General features: G+C 52.9%; 2 protein-coding genes and 1 pseudogene across 5 annotated transcripts in view; 2 read left to right on the forward strand and 1 right to left on the reverse strand.

Moving 5' to 3' along the window:
• Positions 1–6,513, forward strand: part of IL16 (interleukin 16) — an 89,046-nt gene extending 82,533 nt beyond the window's left edge. For 2 of the 3 annotated variants that reach the window (XM_006142651.3, XM_006142653.3), the window contains exons 16-19: positions 1,990–2,091; positions 2,960–3,218; positions 3,384–3,512; positions 6,263–6,513. In XM_006142651.3, the coding sequence (XP_006142713.1) occupies positions 1,990–2,091; positions 2,960–3,218; positions 3,384–3,512; positions 6,263–6,474 (702 nt within the window). In that variant the 3' untranslated portion in view covers positions 6,475–6,513. The remainder of the gene's footprint in view (positions 1–1,989; positions 2,092–2,959; positions 3,219–3,383; positions 3,513–6,262) is intronic. The other variant, XM_027769049.1, reaches the window with a different exon arrangement.
• A 490-nt stretch (positions 6,514–7,003) lies between these two features.
• STARD5 (StAR related lipid transfer domain containing 5) overlaps positions 7,004–11,200 on the reverse strand; it is a 26,536-nt gene continuing 22,339 nt past the window's right edge. For both annotated transcript variants that reach the window (XM_027769063.1, XM_014585110.2), the window contains exon 6: positions 7,004–7,078. In XM_027769063.1, coding sequence (XP_027624864.1) covers positions 7,051–7,078 — 28 coding nt within the window. In that variant the 3' untranslated portion in view covers positions 7,004–7,050. The remainder of the gene's footprint in view (positions 7,079–11,200) is intronic.
• On the forward strand, positions 8,240–10,038 carry LOC114006488 (40S ribosomal protein S3a pseudogene; annotated as a pseudogene).

Consider the following 11,200-nt stretch of genomic DNA (forward strand, 5'->3'; position numbering starts at 1 on the left):
GTGTCAAAAATGACATGTGTGTCACATGTCAAAAATGACATGTGTCAAAAATGACATGCGTGTCAAAAACGACATGTGTCACATGTCATAAATGACATGCGTGTCAAAAATGACATATGTGTCAAAAATGACATATGTCAAAAATGACATGTGTGTCACATGTCAAAAATGACATGTGTCAAAAATGACATGCGTGTCAAAAATGACATATGTGTCAAAAATGACATGCGTGTCAAAATGACATATGTGTCACATGTCAAAATGACATATGTGTCCAAAATGACATATGTGTCACATGTCAAAAATGACATATGTGTCAAAATGACATGCGTGTCATATGTCAAAAATGACATGTGTCAAAAATGACTTGTCACATGTCAAAAATGATATACATGTCAAAAATGACATGCGTGTCGGAAATGGTACGTGACAGACACGTGTGTCACATCGAAATGACATGTGTGTTGGAAATGACATGCATGTCACACGTCAAAAATGACGTGTCCAAAATGACTTGCATGTCAAGACGTCAGAAATGACATTTATGTCAAAAAGACATGTGTCCAAATTGACATGCATGTCAAACATGATCTATGTGTCAGAAACTGATATGCCTGTCAAAAATAATATGGATGTCACATACGTGTTAGAAATGGCATGCACATCAGACATACGTGTACAAATTGACATACATGTAAAAATGACATGTGCACAATGACGTGTCCAAAATGATATGCATGTCAAAAATGAGTGTCAGAAATGACACTTCACAGTGCAGAAATTACATACATGCAAAAATGACATGCATGTAAAAATGACACGTGTCAGAAATGACACGTGGCAAAATGACACGTCAGAAATGACATGACAAAAATGTGTCAGAAATTACATGTCAAAAATAACGTGTCCAAAATTACACACGTGTCCAAATCGACACATTTGTCAAATGACACATGTCCAAATTGATTTGTCAGAAGCATGTCGATATTGACACACGTGTCCAAAATGACATGTGTCCAAAACTGAATGCTAAACTTTCAAGGCTCAAACTGTCTTCTAAGGCAAATGAGTTCAAGGTCGAACAAAACAAGTGAGGTCCAGGTCAGGGAAAAAGGCCTTTATTTGTCTACAAAAGGGGGTCAAGTTTATGGACAATTATGAAGAGACTGCATACTTTTTTGCACTTTTTGAAATGCCCTCCTTTGTGAGCTCATCCCCACTTCCACACCCCATGGGCTGCCAGCCCTGCATGGTCTCCACCGAGCTGGTGAATGGGCCCCCTGCCAATAGCAGGCGTGAGAAGAGCCCTTCCCGGCAACTCTCATTCCCGCTGCACACTGAGCGCGGCTGGGCCCAGGGCTCACAAGAGCCCACAAGTTTCCATCAAGTCCTTCTGAAAGCAGCCCCACTCCCCATCTGCTCTCTGAGTATGGTGCCAAGGTGTGTGGAGAGGAAGTGTTTCGGCAGAGCTGGGACCAGCAGTAAGACGAGCAGAGGCTCTTGGACCTTTGTATCCTCTGGAGCTGCCCCAGGCCCATGTAGGCTTTTTTTTTCCCCTTTTGCCATAGGGTGCATGTGCCAACCTGAGACAGGAGAGGGGAGAGAAGAGAGGAGGGAGAGAGAGGGGAGGAGGGAGAGAGAGGGGAGGAGAAAGAGCAGAGTGAGGGAGGGAGGAAGGGAGAGAAAGCACCCCCCAGTGAGGTGTGGTCATATCACAATCTCTCGTCCATTTCCCTATCCTATTGGGATTTGGGGTAGGCACATGTGCCCAACCCCTAGGGCTGGGATTCGAACACCAGAAGGCCACATAGGATCCACTAAGCCAGCCCAGTCCTCTTTCTAGGTGATGACACTGAAGTTCAAAGAGCTGATGAACCTCGGACCCTGGCCACGCTGGGGTCGGCAATAGCAAATCGGTCTGCTCTTAGGCCCTGGCTAGTGGCCCTGCAGTAGCAGAATGCCGTCTGATGTCTGCACTTTCCTCTGCAGCAACTGGACAGCATCCATGTCACTGTCCTACACAAGGAAGAAGGCGCCGGCCTGGGGTTCAGCTTGGCTGGAGGACTGGATCTAGAAAACAAGGTGATTACGGTGAGTCACTCAGCGATGGGGGTCTTAGAGCCAGAGATGACAGCCGGGGGAGTGGTGGGACGCTCGCCAGGAAGGGGTCTTGTGCCTGGACACCAGGACATGCGTGTGGCCAGGCTGCTGGGCAGCAGTTAGGGTGTGATCTTACAGGGACCCATCCTTTCCAAGGATCAGTGTGGTCCCCCTAGGCATCATCCACAGTCAACCCTTAGCCCCGTCCTCAACTTCTGGAGAAAACCTCTATAAACCCAGATGAAACCTGTATCATTCCTTGGCCCCTTTATAAGGTCTCCACGGCAGAAAAGGCACACCGAGCCAGGAAGGACCCATTTCTGTCGCTAAGCACAGATGAGCGTGACGAAAAGGTTTAACGGGGGAGAGTTGCTGGCCTGTGGGAGGGCCCTTCGCATCCTTCTTCAGCCCTTCTGCCCCTGAGTAGTGAATTCGCTCCTCCCCGTTTGGCCGGTCAGTCACCCCTTAGATGCTGCTGTCACTCGGATACCAGGAGGAAGTGCACCAGAACTTCCAGGGTCTGAGCACCTCGCCTCCCTCCCAGACTCATCAGGAGGGACCCAGCTGAGCGCAGCACCCACCAGGCCCAAAAGCACTCCCGGCCCTGCTGTCTGGAGTACTAAGACCCACGGGTCCCCTGAGAGGCACTCTAAGGCCCTGGGTTGGGAAGGATTCAGAGGCTACACTGCTCACGGCTGCTGGTGACTTCTGCTCTGGGTAGAGGCGGCAATGCGGTCCCTGTGCCAGCAGCTTCGATCTAGGCCATAACTCCTTGCAATTTTCTTTAGCCTAGAAATCCTCTAGGGTTGACTAATTCCTCCAGCAAGAATGTGGATTCGATGGTTTTTGCTTTGCTCAGGTTCACAGGGTGTTTCCCAACGGGCTGGCCTCCCAGGAAGGCACCATTCAAAAGGGCAATGAGGTTCTTTCCATCAACGGCAAGTCCCTCAAAGGGACCACGCACAACGACGCCCTGGCCATCCTCCGCCAACCGGGGGAGCCGAGGCAGGCCGTGATCGTCACGAGGAGGCCGACCCTGGAGGCCACGTCGGACCTGGACTCCTCCGCTGACTCCCCAGCCTCAGCAGCAGCAGCTAGCGAGCGTTCTGCAGACTCGGGTAAGCTCTCCCAGCCCAGCAGAAGGCTCCTGCCCACACCGCCCGGGACCACGTAGGGCCAGCCCTGGGGGTGCAGCTCCGGGGGGCGCCCAAGTGCTGCAGGAGCCTGCTCGCTCGGCGCCTGGGAGGGGAGAGGTTCCCTGACGCAGTCCCCGTGTCCCTCAGCAGCAGCAGAGACCACAGTCTGCACGGTGACCCTGGAGAAGACATCGGCGGGGCTGGGCTTCAGCCTGGAAGGCGGGAAGGGCTCCCTGCACGGAGACAAACCTCTCACCATCAACAGGATCTTCAAAGGTGTGGTGTCTGGCTCTTCGGGTTTGCTCTAGTCGTGGGCATGGGCTGGGTCCCCCAGAGCCTCTAGGTGCTTCTTGGACCCCAGTGGCTTCCTGCAAGCCCCCGTTCTCTTGAGAGGCATGCAAGCCTCCCAAGGGCTCAGCTCTGCTCAGCCATTTCTCCTGTTTAGATTTCACGTTCTCCTGTGCCGTGTCTCACTCATGCTCCCGAGCAACTGAGCTCCAGCCCTGCTTCAGCTCAGTAGGGCCAGGACTAGGGTGAGGCACGTGAGCATGGTCCTGGGGTGGACAATTTAACGGGGCCTTAAAAAAGGCCATAATGCAGATCAGTATTATTTCAGCACCCTCTTTTTTAGGTGAGAGTTTTGCTATAGGGCGTGTGCACTCACCAGAGACAGAGAGACAGTGAGAGAGAAAGTGAGAAATCACCCCCGAGCAGGGATGGCCACACCGCAACCCCTTCTCCTTCATTCTCCTCTGAGGATTTTGGGCACATACACGTGCCCAGTTTGAGTTTCAACCCGCCGGGTCTGGGACTGGAACTGCGGCTGGCCATGTGGGAGTCCAGTGTCTTTTCCACTGAGCCACTCACGGCACTATTTGAAGAACTCAAAATCAATTTAAAAACTCCATGCTGAACAAAACAGCCAGGTTGCAGTAAGATGGCGTCAGACTTGGCACTCAGGTGCCGGCCTCATTTGCTGCTGTCTCCGGCTCCCGGGCCCGTCGGCTCCTGCCTTTACCGACAGTTTTGATGTTCAGAGGTTGGGGTTCACGCCAAGATGACGTAGGGGGTCAGCTGGATTTGGGTGTTTTCAGTGAAAGGCATGAGTGCTGTAGCTGGCATGTGCCCCAGCCCCGACTGCTCATGCTGGACGCCTTGGAGCTCGCACAGAGGGGAGCACGGGGCGGAGTCGGGCAGCTCAGGTCTAGACCCAGCTCTGCCTCTCGCTGGCCAGGCCACCACCCGCTCCCAGGCTGAGGCTCCTGGTCCATATACAGAGGTCACAAGGGACCGGTGGGACTCTGAAGGCTGTTGGTGCCAAGACCCAAAGGCCCCCATGAGCTCCCACCTGCTCTTGCTAGAGGACACTCTGCTGTAGCTGACAAGATCCTGAGGGGAGACCGAGGCTTACACGGCGGCTGCCCCCAAATGCAAGTGAACCCCAATTCTGGGAGAGGCAGTTAAAAATTATTTAAATTGTTATTATTAATTTCCATCGGGCACGTGTACTCACCAGAGAGAGGAAAAAAAAAAAAAGAGACAAAGCAAAGCTGACAGGTCCGGGACTCGAACTATAGGTCACACGCACTCACCAGAGACAGAGAGTGAGTCACCAGGTCTAAGACTCAAACTAGAGAGGACATGCACTCACCAGAGAGAGAGAGAGAGAGAGAGAGAGAGAGAGAGAGAAACAAAAAACAAAAAAACAAGGCCACCAGGTCCGGGACTCAAACCATGATCAGCCATGTGGGAGTCTAGCACCTTAACCACATGCCACCTGCTGTCGCCCGGGAGAGGCATTTTAACATGAACGAGCGTGGGATCCGACAAGCAGTGTCCGACTCTGGACGCTGCAGTTAGTTCTGCCGCCCACGGCAGTGTGTCCCTGGGCAGGTCGCTGCGCCCTCCTGGGTGAGCTACCAGCTGCGGGGTGAGGCGGCAGCGTGGGTGTGGATTCTGGAGCCGGAAAGCCGGGCTCACACCCAGGCTCTGCCGCTTAGCAGCTCTGGGCACGTGGCCCACAGAAAGGCGAACGGCGGACCCCTCCTTGGCCATAAATGCAAAAGCTCCACACGGCCCTCAAGGTATTTCTCCCGTTTTCATTCTCTCCTCTTCATAGTCGGCGTTTCGGAAAATCATGACGTCAAATGGGTATTTTCTTCCACTATAAAGTAAAGGAATTCTGTTCCTGCTTAGAGCTTTGAAAAAGTGGGGACCATAAATAATTCCATCTTTTGCTGACGAGCACAGAGGTCTTCTCCCGGCCATTCGGAGCCAAAGTCCCTGTCAAGATCAGTTCGTGAAAATCTCAGCAGCGGGGCCAGCGGGTGGCCTAACGGTTATGTCGCTGGACTCCCATGGAGTCTACTGTGGTTGGAATCCTGGACCCGGTGGCTTAAAACTCACACCAGGCGTGTGTGCGGGCATGCCCAAGATCCCGAGAGGAGAATGGAGAAGGGACTGCAGTGTGGCCATTCCCCCAGGGGGATGATTTCTCACTTTCTGTCTCTCTGTCTCTGTCTCTCTGGAGAGCACACACGCCCTATAGCAAGAATCTCTCTGAAAAAGAAAATCTCAGCAGCTGATGATCCTGGCAGAGGGAAAACCAATGCGAGGGGGGTGGGATATCGGGTTTGTCTCCAAGGGGAGGCTCTGAGGAGGCTTCATTTTTCTAGAATCTTCTATCATATCGTCAGGAAAGCCACAGAAAAATGCATCATGACTTTTCCCGATGACCCCATACGACGGTGGAGATCCCCTTAACCAGGCTCTGGCGTGGAGTTGCCAGAATGTCCCATCCCCGGAGCCGGCATGGCCGACACCTTTCCAGGGGCCACAGCTGGAGCCTGATGCACCAACTTCCGAGCTGCCATTTTTCTGAGATGCCTCAGTTTAGAACCACCACCGAGCTCCCTTCCCTTCTACGCCGTCCCGGTTCCCGGGAGGACACGGACAGGCGGCAGCTCCCCCTGTTCCCCACTCACCCGTAGCACCCCCATATCAGGAGCGCTTCCCTCTCATTTCAGGAGCTGCCTCGGAGCAGAGGGAGACCGTGCAGCCGGGAGACGAAATCTTGCAGTTGGCAGGCAACGCCGTGCAGGGCCTTACGCGGTTTGAGGCCTGGAACATCATCAAGGCTCTGCCTGACGGACCCGTGACGGTGACCATCCGGAGGAAAAGCCCCCAGTCCCCGGGGACCGCCGCTGCTGGAGACCCCGGGGCAGCGCTCCCATGCTGAAGCCAGAGCCACCACCTGCCATCCCCGTTACGGTCGATTCTCAGGGTCTCTGCTGCCCACCCCACCCGGAGGAAGCAGCGCAGGGCGGTTTCCTGCTGGCTGCCGCCCAGGCCTGGACCTTCTGGGACGTCACGCAGCAAGAGGGCTGTCCCAGCAGAGTGACACTGGGGTGGCTGGTACCAAGTGCTGACTGTCCAGAGAGAACTTAATGCTGATGACGGTGCGTACATAAAACGGATAGATTACAATCCGACACGAACTGCATGTCTCGCTTTGTAAGACGTTCTGGGACCCGAACCGTCTAACGATCCTCCCCACATCAGCCGCCTTGGCTGGCCTCGGAATCGCTAACGTGGGCGGGGCTCGCAGGGTGGCTCGTGTCTGCGCCTCCTGGCGTCGGCTGCGGCCCTGAAAGGCTCAGGGTGGAGCCCCAGGCAGTCTCTCGTCTGCACCACTGCCGTGGGCGTTGGCTGCTACTCACCCGGGGCTTCGGGCCTGCTGCCTCACAGATGCCTCTCCCGGGGGCCTGGGCTTCCTCCCGACTTGGTGCCTGGGTCCCCACTGCTGCCGGCAATCTCAGTGTGGCCGCTGCGTCTCATGGTCCCTGAAATGCGAGGCAGAGGCTGGAGAAGGGAGCGTGTAACCGGTTACAGGGAGACAGTCAGACGCCACTAATCTGTCTTGAAAAGCTCAACATGTCCCCGTCTTGTTATCTTGTATCCCTTGTACGTCGGGTTACAAGACAAGCACGTGCAAATCACCCCACACCTCAAAGTCAACCCCTTCCCTCTGAGTAATAACCCCAACTCCTGGTTTACTTTCAACACCCACTCTTGGTTTCTCACCTGACCATTCCTTAAAGAGCCCTCCCCACGACTCAGTATTTGGTCTGACAAGTCTTGTTAGAGGCCCTTCCTAATTTCAAAATGGCCGCAGTCCTGCTTCAATCCCCACTGTCAACTATACCCACGGTTTCTACTGGGGTTGCCTCCTCTTGTGAAAAGGCTGAACGGCCTCTCTCCAATCACTTCTAGCCTTTCGGAATGATCAGGTCGTGCGCACGGTCCAAGAATCCTTTAAACACCACCTAAGCAGTAACATCGCCAACCCGGTCACTGACAGTTTTCCTATTCCTGATATTTCTTAATCCATTCCAGAGCCAGGAAGGTATGTTCGAAAGCCAATCAGCTGTCTCCGTTAGCCGTGGGGTGTGCTGACCTGCAGAGGTCACAGGCCAGGCTGCCTGCTGCGTCTCAGCACTGGTCTCTACGTTCATGTAAGGACAGGAAGTACTGCAGGAAGTGGTCACTGTCATACAAACGCCGCCTTGCCACCTACACGCTAGTCCTGCTTTCGCTAGAGAATCTAAAGACAGCGACAAATGAGGGCTCATCGGGAAAGTCATGGTGCATTTTTGCACAGAAAAACGTGGACACAGGCGCCATGACTTTCTGGATGACCTCATACTTACATATTTGGCCCTTTCATCAGCCTAAATTAGTAGTCTTAGATAAATTTGGTAACGCCTGTTGGTGGGCTGCAGTTCCCCACCGAGGTCACAGCATAACCAAAGAGACACTCATCCCCGCTCCGAGTTCTGGTGGAAGTTTCACAGCTCAGATCTGGTTCTCAGCCTCACCACAGCTACAGAAGGAGAAATCTTAACCGAAGCATCACCTTCCCGAGCCAGCCCAGGGTCACAGAGCAGAGCGACGGCCGGGAGGCTCAGCTTCCCAGGCGCCTCGGTGTTCCCCATTCTGGTGAGATGACCCACTGTCGACTCTACCCATGACTCTTTTTTTAAAGAGATTTTTGCGCCCTTTTGGCCCTCTGAGTAGCGCCATGGTGGGTGGCAAGAATAGGCGCCTTACAAAAGGTGGCCAAAAGGGAGCCAAGAAGAAAGTGGTTGATCCATTTTCTAAAAAAGATTGGTAGGACATGGAAGCACCTGCCATGTTCAGCAGACGAAATACTGGGGAGACACTAGTCACCGGGACTCAGGGAACCAAAAACTGTGTCAGACCGCCTGAAGGGCCGTGTGTGTGAAGCGAGCCTTGCAGACCTACAGAATGACGAAGTCGCATTTAGGAAATCCAAGCTAATTACTGAGGACGTTCGGGGCAGAATCTGCCTGACTCACTTCCATGGCACAGATCTCACCCGTGACAAAATGTGTTCCGTGATCAAAACATGGCAGACCGTGATCGAAGCTCAGGTTGAGGTCAAGACTACTGATGGTTACTTGCTTCGTCTCTTCTGTGCTGGGTTTACTAAAAACGCAACAATCGGATACGGAAGCCCTCTTCTGCCCAGCACCAGCAGGTCCGCCAAATCCGGAAGAAGATGGAAATCATGACCCGGGAGGAGCGGACAAATGACTTGAAAGGAGTGGCCGATAAACTGATTCCAGACAGCACTGGAGAAGGCGTAGAAAGGCCTGCCAGTCCATCCACCCTCTCCATGTCTTTGTCAGAAAAGTCAAAATGCTGAAGAAGCCCAAGTTTGAAGTGGGAAAACTCGCGGAACTCGATGGGGAAGGCAGAAGCTCTGGAAAAGCTGGGGATGAGACGGGCGCTGAGGTTGAGCGAGCTGATGGGTGTGAACCACCAGTCCAAGACTCTGTTTACAGTTCAGACTTTAAACGGTGACAAGTAAAAAGTCCTATTGGTGACCCAAAGAGAGAGAGAGAGAGAGATTTTTGCAATGGGGCGTGTGTACTTGCTAGAAAGACAAGAGAGACAGAAATTGAGAAATCACCCCCCAGGGGGGTGGTCATGCCACAATTTCTGCCGTTTTCCTCTTGGGATTTTGGGCATGCACACACACGTGCCCAGTGTGAGTTTAAAGCTGCCAGGATTCGAACCACGGTTGGCCCTGGGAGCCCGGTGATGGAACCTGGTCCCCACACCTTCTTAACATTCAGCAACTCCCGGGAAACAGAGGCCGAGACTGCACCAGGGTACAGCTCAGATGAGCATGACTTCCACAGCGAGCCCACCAAGGCTTCTCCCTGGCAGAGTTCTCTGAACGACAGCTCTGTCATCGGGCACGGTGGCATGAGAAGGCACCGCCTCCCAGCCTTCTGCGCTAGGTTTAATTGGGGTTGATGCGACGACTGTTCTGATTCTGAGAACTTTTGCACCCCTTTCTTGACCAGGATCTCTGTAAGCATCAGTGATCGCGTTTCCTCTGGTCACACTTCCGTGTCCCTCAGTGGCAGGGTGGACCTGTCCGGCTAGCAGTCTGTAACAGTTGCCCACACAGGAAACAAGTGACCAGAGAGGAAACCTGAGCTGTCACACACTTGGTTTATGCATCTACAGTGTCAATTTCAACACACTTTCTTGACGTTTTTCCCATGGAGAACAAAAGTCTTGTTAACTGGCCTGGCCCAATATTGTTTGTCTCTACATTTAACAAGTCAAAAGTAAAAACTTTACACTTCATGTTAATCAAGGTGCTTTACGTAAAGATGTCGGGCCGGCCAGGTGGCGTGGTGGTTCAGGTGGCTGGATCCCACGTGACCAACTGTGCAGTTCAAGTCCAGGACCCGGAGGTTTGAAAATCACACTGTGTGTGTGTGTGTGTGTGTGTGTGTGTGCGCGCGCGCACGCCCCAAATCCTAGGTGGCGAAAGAGAAGGGACTGCAGTGTGGCCATCCTCCCCAGGGATGGTTCCTCATTTTCCCTCTCTCCGTCTCTCACTGGCAAGCACACATGCCCTCCAGCACATTAAAAATAAAATGACGTAAACAGTTTATGAATATTCATTAATTTAACGTAACTTCAAGATCTCACAGTACCTGGAAAGGTGTTGGGGTGTTGTCTCTAAACTTGGGTCATTCCTTCTGCCAGTGGCCCATGTCCTTACCAGCACAGCACGCTGCTCCTTCAGCATCAGTGTCCCTTGCCTCCTCTGGGGGAAGACCCCACTGCAGGAGCAAACCAAACACCGGCTCGTTCTAACCTGTCACCTCTTTCGGCTCCCTGTGACTCTACAGCTTCTAGGGAAGGTCATTCCTTTTTATTAGGTTCTGGTACCAAAAGGAAGAAAAGTCACCTTTTACAAGGCAGTATTTTCCTGAAGTATCGTACAGGGAGGAGGGTGAGCTGTCTGGAGGCAAACAGAATTCTAGGAAATTGCAGAAGTCAGCACCGTGCTCAAAACTGTAAATGTGACAGGTTTAAAAAAATAGCACGGGGGAGACCAGCAGTTGGCTTAATGGCTATGTCGCTGGACTCCCCTGTAGTTGGCCCCAGTTCGAGTCCCGGACCCAGTGTCTTAAACTCACACTGGGCATGTGTGCGTGCATGCCCGAGATCCCGAGAGAATGGAGGAGAAGGGATTGCAGCATGGCCCTTCCCCCAGGGGGCGGTGATTTCTCGCTTTCTGTCTCTCTGTCTTTCTGGTGAGTACATGTGCCCTATAGCAAAAACCCCTCAAAAAAAAAAAAAGAAAAAGAAAAGATAAGAAAAACGAAAAAAAAAAAACAGCTAAAAAAGAGCAGAGGAAGTGAATGTGTCAGTGTGGACAGCCTTGGAAAGCGTGAACACGGTGAGGTGGCAGCCCAGTAAGCCCTGGGTGACTTCTATGCTCACTCAGGCTACGAAGCCATGTCATTCCGCGTACCCTCCCACTCTGCAATTTCTGATGTCTGAGACACTTTGATAGTCACACTGACCATTCTCGTACTTTCTGGAATGGGGGGGGGGGGGGAGCGCGCTGT

This window comes from Tupaia chinensis, unplaced genomic scaffold (assembly GCF_000334495.1).
Source record: "Tupaia chinensis unplaced genomic scaffold, TupChi_1.0 Scaffold000078_1, whole genome shotgun sequence".
NCBI classification, from domain to species: Eukaryota; Metazoa; Chordata; class Mammalia; order Scandentia; family Tupaiidae; genus Tupaia; species Tupaia belangeri.